This window comes from Suncus etruscus, chromosome 10 (assembly GCF_024139225.1).
Source record: "Suncus etruscus isolate mSunEtr1 chromosome 10, mSunEtr1.pri.cur, whole genome shotgun sequence".
Lineage (NCBI taxonomy): Eukaryota > Metazoa > Chordata > Mammalia > Eulipotyphla > Soricidae > Suncus > Suncus etruscus.
In genome coordinates, this window is record NC_064857.1 from 26,640,484 (window position 1) to 26,662,066 (window position 21,583).

At 38.1% G+C, this 21,583-nt stretch overlaps 1 protein-coding gene across 3 annotated transcripts in view; it reads right to left on the minus strand.

The window, feature by feature from the left end:
• The window catches only part of SULF1 (sulfatase 1), a 184,912-nt gene that overhangs the window by 38,697 nt on the left and 124,632 nt on the right, over positions 1-21,583 (minus strand). For all 3 annotated transcript variants that reach the window (XM_049781800.1, XM_049781802.1, XM_049781803.1), the window contains exons 7-12: positions 19,982-20,151; positions 7,774-7,924; positions 6,786-6,961; positions 5,365-5,493; positions 5,044-5,100; positions 3,616-3,745 (exon numbers count right to left, since the gene is read on the minus strand). In XM_049781800.1, the coding sequence (XP_049637757.1) occupies positions 3,616-3,745; positions 5,044-5,100; positions 5,365-5,493; positions 6,786-6,961; positions 7,774-7,924; positions 19,982-20,151 (813 nt within the window). The remainder of the gene's footprint in view (positions 1-3,615; positions 3,746-5,043; positions 5,101-5,364; positions 5,494-6,785; positions 6,962-7,773; positions 7,925-19,981; positions 20,152-21,583) is intronic.

The following is a 21,583-nucleotide window of genomic DNA, read 5'->3' on the forward strand; positions in this document are numbered from 1 at the left end:
TACTTTGCCTATATTACTTATTTTCAGAGAGTGAGATTTATTTTCTCAAATTTAGAGACAGAAACTCTGAGCTGAGGGAGAAATGAAATGTTTTATCCTAGAAGACACATCACTATTCTAAAAAAGCATGGATTGCCACAATTCTGATTCAAACTCTTTGAACCTAAATTCCTCTTAACCTATTTTTCTCAATGTATCCACACTGATGGTACCCAACAATTCCTAAGAGGTCAGACACCAAAGTAGGGGAATAAGGGGCATATTTCTACTCTTGGGAAATCATGAGTGAGAATGATGGTGCTAATGTGCTATTTCTTCCTTTATATACCATGCAGCATCAAGGGAAAGCTGTGTTACCCTTTGAATTAAAGCTATTAACCTTGGTCAGAGGAAGAGAAGCAGGGCACTGACCATGCATGAAATCAGCATCAACTGAGAGAAAGTATAAGCAAATGAGTTTTAGTTTTAACTGTTGCCTTCACCCTGTACCATACAATCTGGTTATTATGGACTTTTCTTTTTTAAAATTCATTTGGGGAGTATTTTTTGAGAATAAGGGAGAGGTGTTGGGGAATCTCTGGGAGGGGGTATGCTGACAATGGGGCTGGTATTAGAATTATATGCTTAAGAATACAGTATTAATAGCATTGCAAACTATAGAATCTCAATTAAAAAATAAAGCAAACAGGAAAATGTCAGTGATGTGGGGCCTGAGAGATTGTATGGTGGATAAATAGCTTGCCTTACATGTTAAGAGTAAACCCTGAACACTGATAACTTTCCAAAAACAAAAACTAAAAACAAAACAAAATAAAAAAGTCAGTAATGCTGTAACTAAAAACATTATCTTCCAATTAACCAGAGAAAAATGAGAAAAAGGAAAAATAAAGAATTCTATAGAAACACAACTTAGCTATTAGGTTTAATATGTAGTCTAAATGACTGTTTTCAGCTTAAAATTCTCTTGAAGTTCTTAGAATTTTCTTTTCTTTTGTTTTTGGTTCATACCCAGCAATGCTGAAAAGTTATTCTTTGGTGGTGCTTAGGGGACCATATGGAATGCCTAGGATTGAACCCGGGTCAATCACATGCAAGGTAAATGCCCTACCCACTGTGCTCTGGTTCCAAAGTTCTTATGATCTTGATCTACAGTTTGATTAGCACCTATAGGAAGAAAACACCATCAGGGGTATGGTAGAATTCTTTGTTCCACTTACTTCTAAAAGAAATCATTGTTAATGGTCTCATATATCTATGTGATAGAATCTAAATTCAGACTGATTTATGGAGAAATAACGTAGTGAAGGAAAATTCCAGGGAGCCAGTTATGAAAGCGGTTCATAGGGACAAAGCCAGTTTAGAAAAATATGAAAAAGCAAAATGAACTTTTCAACATAGTTAGTATTCAGCACATGAGTGAACAACTTGTGCCAAAGTACCATAATCTAGTTTATGCTATATTTGCCCTTTAGGACATATATTAAGATTTCAGCACAAGCCGTCTGAAGAGGTTTGCAAAACTGTATACTGAAAGGTAGGCAGTGTACCTTATTCCCAAATGATTATAGTGCTTGCCACTTATAGAGCTGAAATAGTAACAGGATCACCACTTTGCATGAGATGTATTTAACACTGAACACTTCCAACTCCCGATAAAAACTAAATTAGCCTATTGAGGCAGGCTCATAAAATTCATTTTGCTGCCATAAAACAATTCCAAGGTTTCAGTCATAATAATACTTACAACTTCCATAAGAAGGATTTGAAGACTTCAAATTAAAATATAATGAATAGTTTTAAGCTTCTTCACTAAACACTTGAAAATTAAGACTTTTATAATGCCATGAAAATCTGGTTTTATCCCTTCCTTCAACAACTTTTCTCTCAACCCTTTTTGATTTCAAAGGAATCTTTGTGTACAAAAAAGGCATGAGGAAACACAGAAAAAATGAGGATCAAGTTGTTTATTATTGATGTCTCTTCAATAAGTTAGATAACATCTAATAAGAGTAGAATGAATGGGACTATTTGGATAATTGCCAAACTATCCATTTGAAATCTTGGATAGATATTGAGTAATTGTATAGACTTTCAGAAGTCAGAGAAGTTTAGAGAAGGAAAGAGAAACAAAAAACCTGAATTTTTCTCTTTACCTAGTTCCAACTTACCTTGGAAGCCATGTATACTGTAACTTACCTTGGAAGTTACCATAAGAAATGGCTGAGGATTGAAATCATAAAACTGATTTGTGTCCTAGCTTTATCACTAAACAAAAGCACCCTTGTAACATGGGAATAACAATGCCTACCTACCTCACTTGATGGATGTGAGGATTAATATGGGGATTAAATTCAATTAATGCATATAAAATTCCATATCAAGCATCTTACACAAGAAACATACATATTAATTTTCACTTTTCTTAAATTTTATCTTAGCCTAAAATAATTAGGCAGAAATTAAATTCTTTAATTATCATGACACATCTCTTTTCATATAAATTTCAACCCAAAAGTATTTAAACAAATCCATCTTCATAGTTTCTCACTTAATTCATAGGTTTTCCTAACTCATCACCTAACATACCTTAAATTATAGTTAATAGTACTGACAATACAGGGAGATCAAAATTCTATGTAATAGTGCTGGGTTTTTTTGGTTTCGTGTTTGTTTTTGTTTGTTTCTTTTGGGGCTACAACTGACAATGCTCAGGGATTATTTTTGGCCCTGCACTCAGGAATTACTACTGGAGGTGCTTAGGGGACCATATGGGATGACAGGAATTGAATTAGGATTGGCCGAATGCAGAACAAGTGCCCTACCTGCTGTATTATCACTTCAACCCTCAAATTCTTTAGTAATATTTCTATTTCTAAAATCATTTTGTTGAAATATTTTATATCAGAATTCTTTTTGTGAGCAGAAGTAGGAATAATTACAAACACATGAGGTTTCCCTTCTGTCCCCTGATCTGGAGCATGATTTCTTTCCTCCTCTGGATTACTGATACCTAATTTAGTCCAGGATGGGAACATCAAGTCTTTTGGATAGCTCTTTGCCAATTGGCACCATATCTACCCATGATTTGACTCATAGCATCCTCTCAAAGCTTTTTCATGACAGAAGCCTTAAAGATGGTACTCTCTACCAATGTGGAAGATATTAATAAATATTACCCAATAAATTTAGATAAATTCAGAATTATCTGAAAATATATTTTTCTTTTGCAAAAGATGGTGTTCATTCACTTATTTGTACATAAAATTATGCTGAAAAATATAGCATATTCATTATTATAAATAAATATATCACACACTGTCTCTTTTATTCATGACATCTGACTTACAGTGGGATATATATATATATCATAAAAAGACACACCTTTAGTATGTGGGAAGGATTCCAGGTTGAGATGAGGAGGCCCAGATATGACCACCTTAGACCAGGGAAACAATTCTTAGTTTGGATGAGGTGCCACAAAAAGCATTCTATGGATAAGCTACTTTATGAACAAATATACATTATGTTAATCATTATGTTATATACAAAACGTATATTTTAAATTAAATATGAAGCAGGAGAAGACAAGCAATGAAAACAAACTGGATCACTCACCTGCCCAGGTTGTTCACAGGCTGTCTGGTACCTGGCCTGCTGGCATAGTTCTTTGACTCTTTCATATTTAGGCAAGTGATTTGATTGTTGGACATTTTTATTGGCTTCTTCCTTCTTACGTAGAAACTTCCTTTGACAAAAAGAAAAATGTTTCTCATGTGAGAAGTTATCTGAATTACCATCCACGTATCTTTCCTATTTTCTTCTACCTACTCATGTTTTCCAATTCTTAAATCAGTAAGAATGGCTTAGTAAAGCAATGCACATAGGAATTCAATATTTGATCAGGTCTTTGTGAATATTATTAATTGAACATGATTTTACCCCACTCCAAGCCATTACTTTGAAAACCTAGAAGAGCCCATTTTGGTAGGATGTGTGGGACACACCCAGTGACGCTCAGGGCTTACTCTGCTCTGTATTCTGGTATCACTCCTTCTAAGTTCAGAGGACTATATGAATTTTGAAGGATCAAACTTATGTCAGGCATGTGCAAGGAAATCACCCTATCCATGGCACTATCTCTTCATCTTTAGAAGTGTTCAGTTTTGGGGCTGGCAAGGTGGCGTTAGAGGTAAGGTGTCCGCCTTGCAAGCGCTTGCCAAGGAAGAACCACGATTGGATCCCCTGGCATCCCATATGGTCCCCTCAAGCCAGGGGCAATTTCTGAGTGCTTAGCCAGGAGTAACCCCTGAGCATCAAATGGGTGTGGCCCGAAAAACCAAAAAAAAAATAAAGAAAAGAAGTGTTCAGTTTTATATGGCATTTTTTGTTGTGTTTAGTGATTATAAAATAATTACATAAATTCTTTTCTCTCAACATATATTTGGAGAATAGAACATTAAACATTAAGAATCAAAGGGGGAGAACCAGAGAAATAGCACCGTGAGTAGGGTGCTAGCCTTGCATGTTGGCCAGCCTGTGTTCAATCCTTAGCATTCCATATGGTTCCCCAAGCCCTCCAGGAATGAATCCTAAAGGCTGAGACAGGAGTAACCTCTGAGCACTGCCAGGTGTGGCCCAATTCCCCCAAAAAGAATCAAAAGGGGTAAGTTCAGAAATGATACTAGGTATAATTATAATCTAACATATTTATTTAACACTAAAAAAGGAACATCAAGAAAAGAGTATTTCACACAGGTTTTGAGAATTATGGCTAAGAAAGTTGAGCCAATGAAGCAAGGAACAGAAATGTAAAACAAACTTCATGTAGGTCTTTTACTTCTGGTTTATGAGAATTGACGATGATGCAATGGCTGTTACTCAGCCAAGAGCAGAGTGAGTAGTAAACCATTCAATTTTGTGAGTAGGCTAACAAAACATGCCCGCTTAGTAAACAAACAAACAGAAAAAGAGGTGGGGAAGCTCCCCAGAGTGAGTTCCCCACTAGGAATGCTTCCCAGAAACACCCCAGGAACCAATAATTACCCTCTTTCCACCAGGAATGTGTCACGCCAAATTTTGACCTTCTTGTTTGTTCGAAACCTGAAATCAAAATACAAATATTTACTATTGGCATCTGGATGTTTTCCCCAATGGATCTGTGCTAAGTTTATTGAAAGAAACACCTCTCACTTCCCACAGGCCAAGACTGCCTCTCCATCAATAGGCTATTCACAGACTATTGAGAAATTCTCAGCTCGGGTGATCCTCTGGGGCAAAGAGAACTTTGCTTCTTCTTTCAGTTGCTGGCAGGCTTTGAACACCAGTGTGCTTGAGGAGTGGCCAAGGGAATAAATATTCACACACCTGTTACCTGGCTTTTCCAGGTCCAGAAGTTTGAGGACAGATTTCCCATCCACATCAGCAGGTGTATCGAGCCCAGCAATATCCAAGATAGTTGGAGCTAGGTCAATGTTGAGAACAATCTGTGGGACTCTGCAAAGAGACATAGGGTTAAAGCCTGGAACAAGACCTAGTGGAAGAACAAGAACCAGCCACATCTGGTGGTACTCAGGGATTATTCCTGGCTCTGTACTCAGAAATTACTCCTGGCAGTGCTCTTAAGACCATATGGAATGCCAGGAATCAAACTTGGGTCAACCATGTGCAAAGCTAATGGCCTACACTCTGTCCTTTTCTTTTCTGGACTAGTATTTTAAAAATCTACCTTTAATAATAAGGTTATTTCTATAGTTAAGTGCAATCTATGCTAGTTGGCCTTTCATGTACCCCATTCCCCCAAGGTATTTCTACTGATCCAAAAAACTCCCTCCCAGTGTCACCTTCTCTTTAGATACAGCATAATACAGCGGTAGATAAGGCACATGGGTGAGAGTCAAAATATTGGGATTCTGAGTGGCTGCAGTCAGCTGCCAGGACTAGGACTCTGAAATGTATAGACAGTGATGTCCTTCTTCATTGTTGAATTGAGGTCCAGGCTAGAAGCTCGAAAAGGGTTGTTCATATTTATGTCTCTACTGGAGCTCTTGCCTTCAGATTTTCTATTTCACAAACAATCTTATTTTCGCAAAAAATAATATCAGAGTGAGTAGTAGGATAGATGGATCCACTTTAAATTGGGAAGCTAGAGATGGAAGGATGCAGTTACTGGCCCAGTGTTAAAAATAGAACTCCAGCCCTTTAAGCTTCTTTTATATGAAGGTCAGGCTTTAAATATTTTTATTTTTTTAAATATATTTTTTGGCCATAATGAAAAAAAATAGGCTGGAGAGATAGATCAACAGGTTAAGTACATCTTTGCATGAAGAGGGCCTGTTTCGAGGTCACCAAAAGTGACCCCCAGACATAGAACTGGGAGTTGTCCCTAAACCTCTGGGTGTGACTCCACAACCAACAACAACATAAAACCTTACAGGAGGACACTGTTTGAAATGACAGTATATTTGTGATTCAAAGACAGTAAATACAATGTTCAGTGTAGAAATTGGACACATGACATATGAGTCACGGATTTTGGTCAATTTGAGAGAATTTATCATTGAGTTGTTTATTTTTCTTTCTTTCCCTTTATATAGTAACTAGTTAATTTAGCATGTGGTGGGTGGTAGGGATAGGTGACTGGGTAGATTTTCATCTTCTAAATAACCAGTATGACTACACCTTTTTTTGGTTTGAGATGAAAGGAAACCAGACACTGTGATTGGTAATCAAATTATCTCAGACATACATGGGCTATGTCAGTGGGATATGCAAACAGAAATACGTACATTGATCCTGGTTCTACGCTTGGCCCACGAATAAAGAAAGGCACACGGATATCAAAGTCATATGGCATGGATTTCCCCTTGACCAACCCAAACTGCCCGATATGGTAGCCATGGTCTGCAGTATAGATGATGTATGTATTCTCCAGCTCCCCTGTTTCCACAAGCATATTATACAACTGCAATACAGTAAGAACACACATACAGAGAAGTTAGAAGCAGTTGTGGTGAATGTAACAGGGACACAAAGCTGTCATTAATCTCACCTAAAGCTCTTTCCATTATTTTTAAAAGCCAAGCATTGCTTTAATAAGGCAGCCAAATACAAACATTAACCACACTTTAAGTTGCTTACAATTCTGGAAGGAAAAAAGTCCAGTGATAGAGTTGAAATATAACTCTTTAGAATTTGACATGTTCAACTTAAAGATTTTGTTTACCTACTTAGAAAAAAGAAATTCACAAAACTTCACCATTAAGCTGTAGTTTCTTTACTTTAAAAATCCATTGTTACTCAAAAAATTAATATCATTCTTATAGTCATCAAAAATAAAATTATTGTCCATTTTGTCTGACATCTTTTCAAAAAGTAAGATCAGATAAGGTAGAATTTATGTTTTTCATGGTAAAGCAAGTTAATGCTAAGTAAATGCCCACTGGTACAAGTCTACCAAAATCCTCACCATCTCCAACTATGTCATTACAGATATTGCTTGTTTATTTACATTGTTTGCTAATGGCTGAATGTATTTCTGGTTGTAGCGCTAACTTATAATGTTTTGATTTTTATCATCTCCTATATACTGAGTCCATAGAAATCAAATCTGGAGAAGTAAATTGACAGGGGACAAGATAAGGGTGAGGTGATCAACTCACCAAACATACAGACTATTAAAATGAAACAACAAATATCAGAATAGGATAGGCAAGAGCAGGTCTCCATAGGAAAATTGATGCAAATATTGCCATGGGGGCAAATTCAAGTGCTTACCCTTTCCACAGAATCATCCACTGACATTAAAGTTTGAAGTCTTTTGCGGTGTAGAACGTTTGTGAATTCCATGTGGATGGGCAGCATGGGTCCTGTGTACTGCATGATCCAGTGTTTATCCATATTTGGTGCATAGTTATAACTAGGAGTACTGAAAATATCCAGAAAGGCATCTTACTATATATAGTTGTTAGTCATTTATAGAAAAATCTCAAAGTTGAGCAGTGACTTAAAGGATAGGCAGTAATTATTTAGGGAAACTAATTTAGATACTGCCAAAGCTTTTTTGCATTTTCTACTTGTATTTATATATCATAAGCCCTTTCAAGGAACATGGATCCAAACTTATAAAGTCCAGACTGACAAATAAAAATACAATTACTACAAGTTTCAATTTTGAATCATTGACTAAAACTTGTCAAAAACATCAAAATGATCATGGCTATGCTTCCTATATATGTTATATATATGTATGTATATATATATATATATATATATAGTCTGCAGTAAAGAAGGAAATGTTTTCATGGCAAGCTATATTCATAAAATTTTATTACTAATGAGGCTTTAAAATATAGGCACAAATATGTGGAATGATGACATATTGTAATTTTAACATTTTCCTCTTGAATTTACTAGACTTTTTATTGATTACTTAATATTACTTAATATAACTATTTACTTAAGTTTTTTTATTTCTGTCCTTGTAGAGAGATAGCATTAATTTAATTGGATCTGCTGGAATTATAATCACATCTGCTTATATATTATATTGGGTACAATGAAAGTACTATTTTTTTAGGCATGCCAATATAGGGATACAGCATAACTTTTGGTCACCACAAGGAAGTAGGTGCTATTTATGATTCGGACATACCAATTTAAACCTATATTTTATCTCAGCAGATATTCAAGAAATATTCTACCCAGGTTATTGATATCCAAGAAAATAAAAGAAAATCAAGTGAGCTTCCATACGATCCAGCTATACCACTCCTAGGAATATACCCAAGGAACACAAAAATACAATACAAAAATCCCTTCCTTACTCCTATATTCATTGCGGCTCTATTTACAATAGCCAGACTCTGGAAACAACCAAGTTGCCCTTCAACAGATGAGTGGCTGAAGAAACTGTGGTACATATACACAATGGAATACTATGCAGCCATCAGGAGAGATGAAGTCATGAAATTTTCCTATACATGGATGTACATGGAATCTATTATGCTGAGTGAAGTAAGTCAGAGAGAGAGAGAAAGACGCAGAATGGTTTCACTCATCTATGGGCTTTAAGAAAAATGAAAGACATTTTTAACAGTATCTCAGAGACAAGAGAGATGAGGGCTGGTAGGTGTAGCTCAGGACATGAAGCTCATCACATAGAGTGATGAGTGCAGTTGGAGAGATGACTACACTGAAAACTATCATAACAATGTGAATGAATGAGGGAAGTAGAAAGCCTGTCTCGAGGACAGGTGTAGGGCGGTGGGGAGGAGGGAGATCTGGGAAATTGGTGGTGGGCATGTTGCACTGGTGAAGGGGGGTGTTCTTTACATTACTGTAATCATACAACTATAATCATGTTTGTAATCATGGTGTTTAAATAAAGATAAAAATAATAATAATAAATGCAATGATAATGTATATAATGTAAATGATATGAGTAACATATAATTATAAGAATGTATATTATATAATGCCTATAATGCATTGTTTGTATTGTAATTATATATTTAATTATTTAAATAATTGGTCATAAACACAATAATGATTTTATTAATTATATGATATTAATTAATAATATAATAAACTATTAAAGTATTTTAAAAAAAGTATTTCTACATCTGAGGTTTCTTGAAATACAAACTACTACTTTCTGATAAACAGAGAACAACTGATCTATACTGATAAAGAAATTTGATAAAAAGTCATTATTTTGGAGATCGTATCAGAGAAAGAAACTCAGCATTGAGGGCTGAAGGAGATTTGTACCTCTCCTTTTTTCCTATTTTACTAGGGAACAATGACAGTCCAACTTTGTTTATGTATGTACTCTGCTTGACTGTGGTATAAGCTACTCAGGGTGGGAGGTGTGGGTATGTATGTGAAGAGGGATTTGGAGTTTCTGAGATACACTGAGGAATTTCCATGCATATCATGAATTCTACATAGGATTTGTTACTACACATTTTCTTTTGCAGGTCATTTCTAAAACTTCTAATAGATAAAAGTGCTGTTATGGAGTCATTGTCCTTTTCAAAAAAATAAAAGGTAACCAGTTTCAATGCTGGTTCACTTGCAAAACCAAGACATCAGCAAGCAAAGACTATTCTTAAAAGTACAAAAATCTGGCCATTTTGAATTGAACTGAGGTGTGCTTCGCTCTATGGCTGCACATTTCTCCTCATAAGGAGTCCCACCATAACACATTAAAAGCACCATTACACTACAACGGTCGCAATAAAAAATCAACACAGAACCCCACCACATCTAGTGAGTGAAGATAGAAGTACTGGAGACTCAATTAACATCAGTCACCTATATAGCCTCTCTCTGACCAGGAATTTATAGTGAAATGTTAAGGCTGTTCAAGCAATTTAAAGAACTCATGGAATAGACAGCCCATAAGACTCAAGAGAATATAAAAGTAGTAATGAGAAAACTTTAAATAAAAATACATAAGTCAGTTTCCCTCATCAGTGGGAAAAGTGATGTGCCACAATTTGCTTCTCCATGAATAGGGATAAAAATAGTTATTATCCTCTCCCTGATAGCAGTTTTGAGGAACACCAAATCTTTTATAAATACACTCTATGTAAATAACTGGGTTGAAAAAAGTTTCTGTAGCATTAAAAGACAATCTTCTCAGGTATCACTTATCATTTGTTTATGTGAACTGGGGGGAAGGTTGTGCACCCAGCAGTGTTCAGCCACCACATCTGGATGTGCTTAGGGGTGGGACCAGACATGTCATGTCAGAATTTCAGCCAGGGAAAGCACCTTAATCTTTGTACCATCGCTCTGGTTCTCCCTATCATTCATTTTTTTAAGAGACGCTTCTGAAGTAAGAATTTTTTTTTCCTGCTTACTAAGTAAATGACCTAATTACCATATAGTTCGATTTGGACCTAAGGTGTTGCTCTTTCTATGCGTAAAGCATATGACAGGATCAGATGCCTGGAACTCAGGAGCTGGGCAGCAGGGAAGACTTAAACCTCTACTTCATAACTTCACTCAAGATGTCTGATGACAAATCAAATTAGAGAAAGAAACTGAGAAAAGCAGGAATGGGGTGGGGGGGACTTCAAATCCCAAAGAAAGAGATTTTTATGCAGGGCCAGCTGGGGGATGGGGGGTGGGTGGACGCAGAGCAAAGTCAAAGAAAAAAGAGCAAGTTGATTATGAAAGGTCTCCTAAACAATCATTGATACATGCCCTGGAAAAGAATATGGCTAGAAAAGATTACATGGCGTTTCTTTATAATACCTAAACATCCTCCTCTCACAGCCTTTGATGTTGGTTTGCCTCAATTTTAAAATAAATCTATTTGACTTTTGAGAAACCACAAAACCTCAACACAAATAAAAATTACAATAGGAAACTGAAACACCAGCTCCGAGTGGGCAAATTATATCTTCCACCGGTTACCTTGATGTGCTTGGCATAGTTCCACCTCACTTTGAGGAACAGGGAAGGTTGCGGCAAATTACAAGCCTCCAATTGCACCCCCGGATTTATAGAATGGCATATGTTCAATCTGGCTTCTATTAAAAGGGAGAGTTAGGGCTGTGTCAAAGCTGACAGACCCTCTCCTCTTCCCCTCAACTTCTTTCCCCCTTAATTTCTCCATGTGCGGGATGACTCCTAGCTTGGTGATGAAATGCTAGGATGGGTCTCATCAGGTGGTAAGGTGTGTGTGTGTGTGTGTGTGTGTTTGTATGTATGTGTGAGTGCATGTATGCATGTATGTGTTGGTGAGGGGTAGAGGGGAAGGGGGTAAGAATTTTGCCTTTCAGAGGCAAATACTTTGCAGAGAATCTCAGTTCTCCAGAGCCCTGAAAGTGGAGGGTCAGCTGGTATGAACTGACAATGTTAAAAAGGACTTTGGCAAAGGTGGTTTCCTCCTGCTGGGGAGTGCCAAATTCCTGGAAGTGACAACCTTCTGTCCTCCAGTGATAATGAAGAGTTGTTCCTCTAATCCAGAAGCTGGTTTATAAGAACTTGGAGCTGTCCTTTGGAGTACAAGCTACTACAAAGGGTTAGGAGAGAGGGAAGAAAGCCTTGTATTCAGTTGTTCAGAATCTTGAGGAATTAAACTTGAACTCTTCTCCTAGCCCAGTTAGTTAGCAGTGTGTTATCTTGCGTAATGTTTTTCTCTGTGCTTCTAGTTCCTTTTCCTATAATGAGAATAACAACTTGGAAAAACTTTTATGAGAGGTAAAGATTTCAGGAATTCCAGAGAACAAATGTGGAGATTATAAGTAGCTCTGGATTTCATGGGGAGCTGAGAAAGGTCTTATTATTCCATAGCTCTTCCTTCCTCAGCCGAGAAGGTTTGGAATCTTATTCCTATTTTATGAATGAAAAGATCTACAGAAGCACAAAGGTGCCGGGCAAATGACACTGATGTGAGTGAGAACTGCATTCCTACAGAAAATAAATCAAAACTCAAGTCACTGAAAGGAGATGACATGCAAACATTTCTTTCTGTTAGTAGGAAGCCCTGAAATCCTGAGTATTCATGCTGATTAAAAACAAGAGCTACTTCTGCTTCCATTCAGGGCTCTCCCACCAGCTGAGCACTTGCTTTCTTTGCAAATACAGGATAAAGCCTGTTCAGTTAAAATGCTAGAAAGCTTTAGGGAAGAGCTGGGTGACTCTGACTTTTGATTTAAAAATGCAGAGGACAAAGCAATCATGTTTGGGTTCCTGCTGCTTTTTGTTGCAGGTGCTTTGGTGGTCATGGATTTCCAATGGAATTTGGTTGGGGCTCAGAGACCAGTCTTGAAATTACTCAATTTGCCATCAGTGTTTGAGAGTTTCTTGGTGTTGCAGGCTGGTGTTTGTGGGGGGAGGGGGGGAGGAATCAGTGCCACACCATGTTGTGCTGGGTGCAAACTCCAGGTCTTGCATATGTGGCACATGCACATTATTGGGCTATTGGTGTGACCTATCTTTTGTGGGGGACAGGAAGTATTGGAAACAGGAGGTTGAGACACACCAAGTAGTGCCCAGGACTTCATACTAGCAATGCTCAAGTGACTAGATGTGATACCAAAGATTAGAATTGGGAAGCACCCTATATTATCACTCAAGCCCTCCTTGACTTTTTTTTTTTTTTTTTTTTTTTTTTTTTTGGTTTTTGGGCCACACCCGATGACGCTCAGGGGTTACTCCTGGCTATGTACTCAGAAATCACTCCTGGTCTGGGGACCATATGAGACACCGGAGGATCGAACATGGTCCATTCTAGGCTAGTGCGGGCAAGGCAGACCACTTGCGCCACTGCTCCGTCCCCCTCCTTGACTTTCTTAAAGAAAAAAAAAATGTTAGTGTTAGATTCCCAGGTGCTGGTTTTTCAAATTTTTCTGTTATTGGGCCAGAGAAGACTAGATAAAAACAGATCTGTACACTCTTGATACTGCACTGAATTAGAAAACATACCTGTAGCCCTTTATAGATAAAATTCATATCTTAAAATGCAAATGTTTCCTACCAAGACTTCCTCACAGCTTTGTATTTCTTTAGCTACTGTTCATCTCGAGTTATTGTTCAGTATAGCAGATACCTCAGACATCAGCATAAGTGACTTCAACCTTTACCCTTGATGTCTAAACTTCAGAGGCCTAGGTTTTCTTTTCAGTAATATTACATATTGATGTCACAGGAAAAAGAATTCTGAACATCAGTAATGTCCCTTTCTTTTTGAAGGCTGAATATTTTAAGCACAAAATCCTGACTAGTAAAGAAATCACTTCAAGAAATGCACATGTTGTGTATTAAGCCCATATTGGAGAATTGCAAAGAATTTAACAGTTCATTTTTATAGCTGATTGTCTTTGCTGTCACCCTGGTGAAAACAAATATATTTCAAATTTTATAACTGAACGTATGCTTTCTTCATTTGTTATTGAGTTCCAAACAACAAAAAACCCTAATGATCTAAACTTAAAAGGTATTGGTAGCAGGACCATTGTTCTCTGAGAAGTGAAATAGGTCTCATTTCCCAGAAAAAGCCACTTATACAGATTTGAAACACACTCAATGCATTAAAATAGAAATTCTATACCTAATCTCTCAAGCCACACCATCTCAACTTTCACTAAAACTGAATTTCTTTCATTGGCTCCACCTGAGTTCAAATATTTTAGATAGGTAATATTTGAATCTATACAGACTGACACCAAAAGCATCTGTCATATCATAAAAGTAAGTAAATGATGCTTCAAATTCCAAATAGAGTTGTGCAAGTTTACACACACACACCCAGGGTCCCCCTTCATGTTATCTATGCTTGTGAGTAAAGAGCAACTGCCTTTTAGACTCCCAACTCTGTCCCTATCTACTTAAGGGACTTGGGCAAAGCCATTTGGGGGGTGGGATGGGGCAGAGCTTTTTCTTCTTTCTTCTTTTTTAATTAGAATTTGGGAACTCCTTTTTCTTTTTTTTTTTTTTTTTTTGTGGTTTTTGGGTCACACCCGGCAGTGCTCAGGGGTTATTTCTGGCTCCAGGCTCAGAAATTGCTCCTGGCAGGCACAGGGGACCATATGGGGTGCTGGGATTCGAACAGATGACCTCCTGCATGAAAGGCAAACGCCTTACCTCCATGCTATCTCTCCGGCCCCTGGGGGAACTCCTTTTTCCAAACTACTTTGAGATGTCTTTTTCATTCACAAAAACCTATTGTTTAAATATTTTGATGTTATTTTAAAATGTTCTGATATTAGCGAGAAAGCAGTCTCACATGTTTCCTCTTTTGTTAAACATTGTCTTGTGCAATGAATAACAATAACAGAGTCCTCTTCACTAGAACAAAGGTTAAGATAAAACCCCCGGTTCTGCCTTTTGGAAAGAGCTGCTTTGTATTTGCATAATTCCAGGGCAGCATTCCCCACATTTGGGGATTGGGGTTAAAACTGCCCTCTGGAGTGGTGCAATGTGACATCAGGGATGAGGTAAACTGGGCAAAGGAAGGAGAAGTAAAAGCTGAAGAGAAGAACAAAGTGGTATTACAGGAAAGGCCGCAGAAAGTCTGTCCAAATCAGACATTTTTTATGGAGAATTTACCATTTCTATCACCCTCAAAGAATTTCCTTTCATGCATTTGTGGAAAAAATGAAGAACATGCAAATTCTTTTTCACACAAGGATTCCTTCTAACTTTGGATCACAAAGGTGTTTTGAACCTTTGATCTGAAGCTGACAAGTTTTCCCTTCGGTATATTATGTTTTCCACAATGTCCACTTTTAGGACAGATCTTACAACTTAGTGGACATGGATTTTTTCTACAGAGGTCTTAGATTTCACTTTAAGTTGGGCTTGTGTTTTTGTGCATATGAATGCACATAATCATATACTTTTCAGGAATGGGGAGAACTGTTCAACTGGAACAAAACAAATAATTGGGGGGGGGTTAATAAGTGTTCCTGATGCTGATAATTGACAGAGGCACCTCCTGTGAGTATCAATGCAGGGGGGTTCAAGGGTGTGAGTTGCTGGGGCTTACCTGGGCCACACTGGGCAATGCTGAGGGTGGTAATACCACATGGGGAAGGAAAGATAGAACTAAGTTTGATGACATGCAAGGTATGAAGCCTCAACCTTGTATCGTCTCTCTGGCCCTAAAAGAAATCTTTTTAAATTGGCAGGACATAGTTGATGAAAGGCGATAGAATTGTCTTTTAGTTTTTTCACTCAGGTAGGGTTCAGTGAAATCTCCTTTTTCCCTATAGCTTTATGTTCACTGGTGTATAATAATATCACATCACTGAGGCCAGAAGAGAGACATAAAGTCACAGTGAGAGGAAGAGTATAGCGTTATTATTGAGGAGGGGGGAAGATACATTATTGTCAAGTACACCAGGAACTGGGTTATAGAGAAGGGTTTTAGGATAGGATTATGATGTCAGAATTCTCAGAGGTCACGAGTGGTTCAGTCGTGTCTGATTAAGCGGTCCCTGCTGTCACGAGGGCTTGGTAATCCGCTCTCATTCTTTCTTGGTAGGCATAACCTCTAGCCTCAGTTTGTAAAGCAGCATGCCAGTGCTGGGCTGCCTTCCTCCCTTTGTTGGGAACAGAAAACACCGTGGAAATGTGATACATGCTCTCCACCCTGGGAAGGTCGGATAGCTCTAACCCGGGGCCTAATAAAAGAGTTCTGGATCACACTTGACTACAAGGAGGGAGACCTAAAGGAACACACAAGCGTTCACTCTGCTTGTGTCCCCACACCAGGGGTGAAGTTCCAACTTCTTGGTCTGTTTTCACAGGCCCTGCCAAATATTTCTCCAAAGTGCTTAACTTCTTGCATCCTTTTGCTTGCATGTGTTGCTAATGTTTTCGCTAAGGAGACCAGCTATTCAGTAGTTCCCTGCACCACAATTGGCAGCTTGTCTTCAATTTGTTTCGCTCCTTTTGTCTGTGGACTGAACTGTGAACCTGTGCAGTCACTCAGCGTGACAAGAGAGTCACATGGACTCTCTCTAAGCAGCAATACCAGCCAGGAAACCCATTGCAACCAAGATGTTAGCAATCTGGCTTCTGAGTCTTGTGGGAGACTGTACATTTCCACATTCAAGGTGTCCCAAAGCCCAAGGCTTTCAAGCAAATAAAAGTGAAATCCCTCCACAAACCACATGAATTTTCATCTTCTATGGCTAGGGGTGTTTTCCTAAACGGCCCTTGCCCAGAGCACACATGTTGCACCTGGAAAGGAAAAACAGAGCCTGGATTGGTTCTTATCCTATCTGTGTTTGTAGAATGGCCAGGTGCTGGGCGATCATTGCAATGTGGTCTTAAGAGATTTGTCATGTTACAGTTGACACGTCTCAACTTGTCCTTTCTCCAGCTGCCTCCCCCTAAGGTTCAGCTAAGTGGAACCCTACAAAGCGGGTTTTGGTGGTGATGGTGGGGTCAAGAAAGAACAAATGCTAGCAGTTTTACAAATTGTAAGGATAAAGAATTAACTTATATTTGCCTTACATGTAAGAGGCCTGGGGTTTTACATACATGCACTAAAAAACAAAAACCCAAAACCTAATTTGCTTCTATGATACAGTTTCTCTGTTCCAGTCATACATAGGAATTTTTATTCTGTTACCTCTCTTAAGTTTTATTTAAAATATACTATTAAAGTGTGTATATTATTCCCATTTTATAGATTAAGCAGGGTTGGGGTGAGGTGGGACTGGTGGTAGATGTGAGATAATCTCTAAGCTGTTCACTTTTCTCTCTGTCAGGTATTTTGCTTCTTAGAATCAAGTAAGATATATATGGTTTATTTAAATGACAAAGAAATGACCTGTTTACAATGTGAAATCCACTGAACAATCTAAAAAAAACCAAAACTCTGCTTATATGTAGAAACAAATTCACCAAAGTCTTAAGAGTCTGCAGGGCTCATTTCTGGTTTCTGGCTCCATTCCCTATTGCTTCCTTTTGCATGCCATCCTTCCAATCCAGCTCCATCACATGCTCACCAAGTGACAATGCCACATTTTCTTTTCAAAACCAATTCTCAAGTAGCAGTAAAAACCACTGAAGAAGTTTTACCCATCCTTGAAGTCTACTTTGAATTATTCTTGGTCCAGTTCTTAGTGTCCTCTGGCCCGTGAATACTTCCTCTAGAGCTTAAAACAAGCAATTCCACTAGTGACATGTTTATTTGAATGTTTTCTCAACTTCCCTTCAATCAGAGTATTGAGACAAACTTACTCTATATATGATCATTCTAGTTAATATTTAAGGCATTAATGATCATACAGTATCTGCCACAATTAATTCTGCATTATGATTATCACAGTCCTAGATAATAGTGAAATAAATAATTATGGATTGTATTTTATAAAACCTCATTTAAAAATGCTATGGCCAACAGGTTTTGACTAGGCTAATTAATTCTACAATATTATAATTGTCTTCTTTAATTCTATATCTCTGCTGTGCTGTATAGTGTCATAAGTGGTACTCATAAGTAGCTATGAAACTAATTAGATTCTTAATTGTTGGAATCAGAAATGCTTTCAAATTTTCTTTTTTTTTCTCTCTTTCAATTTTAGCTATCATTGAGTTCCCTAATGTGAACATTGCTTGTGCAAGTTACTAAGATATCAGAACCCCATGATCTACATTTGATTATCCTATAGGGTCCTAACTTTGAAGCTTCAAAGCCAGACTAACTTCTAAGGAGCCATAAAACACCACAGGTTTGGGTTTTTTTTTTTTTTTTAGCTCCTCAAGTTTGGGGAAACCGTGGTAAAGTTTACAGTTATGGAAAGTTGACTTAGACTGGGATTTTGTTCATGCCACAAAGAAGGCTATATAAAGTGATTTGACTCAATAAAAGGGAAAAGTGAGTTCTAGTGAATCTGAGAAGCCTTTTCCTTTCATTGATTCTGCCAGGTACTAAATCTGTAGCTGATATGTACTGGCCACATATGGGTTTATTTAAGAAGTCAGCTGCTTGGTTTTGGGTAGGAACCATAAGCCTTTTCCCCCATAAGATTGATTCTAAAACACTATGGTTTTGCTAGATTTTATTTTCCAGGGTTGATATTCCCCAGATCTTGAGAAGATAATTTTACAAACTAAAACCTTCTTTCTTCATGTAATAAGTCAACCATTCTGGCTTCATGTTTAATGTGAACTTATCCTCAATTAGTTTTGAAATCTTTCCTTCTTTCTCAATCATTTCCTATGGTAGTCATGGTTTAAATACCATTGACCAGAAGCCAACAATCTATTTATTAGTTATAAGATACAAAATAAAAAGACAAAGAAAACATTCTGCGGGGTTATATAAGGGCCAGTAATTAGTGTCTTCAATATTAACTTCTCTATTTTCATAAGAAAGTACCTTAATCTATTTTCTTTTCCTCTGGGATCAGGGCAAGAAAAATTAGGGTAGATGAAAAGGGAGGCACTTAAGCCCCCAAAGATTAAAAACCAATTTGGGAGGTTTAGTGATATCAATTCCTTTTTTCCTTACTTCTCCGGTAGCTGAACTTTCAGTAGATAGTGGACTGCCCGTTCTGCATGGAAGACGGCACATTATTGCCGCAATGAGAAGAAAAATGTGTTGACAGAGTAAAAAACAAAAGCATATTCTTGCCAAAACATCCATCATTCCACCCTTGTTTAGTGAGAATTGTCAGCATGCTGCAGCTCTCATCTCAACTCTGTCTCATTCTTCTATGCCATCAACTTTTCCCTGGTACCTCCTAACTTCCTCCTGACTCCTCCTCCTGCCTCGCAGAGAGAAATATCAGGTTATTTGAAAGTCGGCCTGCCAAGCACACTCAAGCTGCACTCTACTGAGATCCTAGCAGTGATTCAAACTGATCCTAATCTGCAGCAAAGCCACTGCACTATGTGACTAGAAAATAAACTCAAATTTCTAAGAGCAGACTAGGGATTGAGGGTATTGATGAATTCCCTTCCTTGTACTCCATCTCCAGCTGCTAGGAAATGCAGATTATTTACTCTTTATAATGATTAGAACATATTCATGAACATTACAGCAACAACTGAAGGGAACTTTATTAAGATTGTCCCCATTCACTCTCCCCTTTCTTTCTACTCAGTTGCTAACGAACATCAAAACTATGAGTCCTGGGGCTGGAGAGATAGCATGGAGCTAAGGTGTTTGCCTTGCCTGCAGAAGGTCGGTGGCTCAAATCCCCGCACCCCATATGGTCCTCCGTACTTGCCAGGAGCAATTCCTAAGCATAGAGCCAAGAGTAACTACTGAAGTGCTGCCGGGTGTGACCCCCAAAATAAAAGCCAAACAAACAAACAAACAATGATTCCTCATCAACCCACTAGTCAACTCCAGTGCCTCCAAATCTCTCCATGAACTTACAACAGAAATCCATGTTCTCTCTTGTGGAGGTGCATTGAGGAAGAAATTGGGGTGAGGGAGACTGGGAAGGTGGGGAACAGAGGGAAGACCTGTAATCAATGGGTCAGAGTTGATGTTATTACTCACATGTGTTGGGAAGCATTAGGATACAGTTTTGAGAATTGTGGGGCCGAGTCCTCTGGGCCGTGGGGTGCAGCGTGGCTGATCACCATCATAATGGGCCTATGGGGATACATTCTCTTAGACATTTTGAAGTAATTAATGCTCTCGTTAGTGATTAAGTCTGTGAAGTAGTCCTGAAACATATATTTGACACAAAACAAAGATTACAAAAGGTGACATTCGTCAGTTCACATTTGAATACTGCGTTATCCTCAGAAGCAACTCACTGAAGTCTAATGCAGGAAGGGAAAATGACTTCCCATGACAGAAAAACATCTTCCACAACTGAAAAATCAATTGCTAATGACTCTCTGGGGGAGCTAGTTCAGAAACGTGACAAAAATGTGTTTCCAGTAATGTGCAACTTAGCAGCTAGGAAATAAAAAGTCAAGGCCTGTTTGCTTCATATAAGAATCAAATTTGGCAATCCCGAGAGTAGCACACACACACAGACAACCGGATATGCATTTTCCTCTTAGATTTTTACTGATGTAATGTATTAACAAAATTTTTAATTACTTCAAGGGCAGGAAACACACATGCCCACCGCAGATTTTCAGTTGTCGAATACATACAAACACAAGTGCACCGATCAAATAAAAGATTTTTGAGTTGGGTGGGAACTTTTTTCCTCTTCAATTAAAGTTTCTCTGGTAAAAATTACACAATCACCCCTAATCAAAGCCACTGCCAAAATCTGGGTGTGGAGGGGAGTGCTGCAGGAGTTTATCAATCAATTGAATTGATATGGGGAGCAGTTGATTTTCTGCAGATTATATTCTGTTAATGGCACAACTAAAATGATACAGCTGCTGGAATTAGAGACGACTTGTTAATAATATGACTTAGCCTGCCATTTGGGAAGGTTGATGTGAGTGTACTGGAGAGGGAAGAAATGGAAGGAAAAAGAAAGATGAAAACTTAAATTAAACCACCTGCTCCCTCTGCTTGTGTATCATTGGTCTGGAACTTTGGCATAAACTTTACTGAGCAAGTGTCCAGGGCGTGTTCACTGTGTCAGAAGCTGCCAGGCATGACTAATTACGCATAGATTCAAGGACCAGAACAGCTGCAAAAGCAGTGCCGAAGGGCCCAAATCTGGGTCACATGTGTCATTGTTAGAACAAGTCCACAGGCTATCACCTCCTTCCATGGGAGTGTCTGTTTCATTCCTTTGCTCACTAAAAAAAGATATATATTCTTTCTGGACACAGTTGTCTTTGACACTTAACCAGCTGTGATAATGGGCAAGTTACGCTGATTTAGTCTTTGGAAGGGATCTTGATTATCTTGCACTCCTTAGGACAACCGGGAAAGAAAGGTTAATAGCTTGAATAAGGAGCATGAAAAGCATCCCCACAGATGGAAAAAAAATGATAGCTGTGTCAATTAGGGCACTTTGTGGAAAGTAGCTCAGATCTGCCGCCAAGGTCCCCACCAGCTCTCGACTTTGATGAGTATAAAAACCTATTAGCAATGTTTGTGAATTCATTTACATTCATTGTTTTCTGAGAACTATGAAAGGGCGAGACTTCCTCCTTATCTCCCACCAAGTCCCTTGTGCTC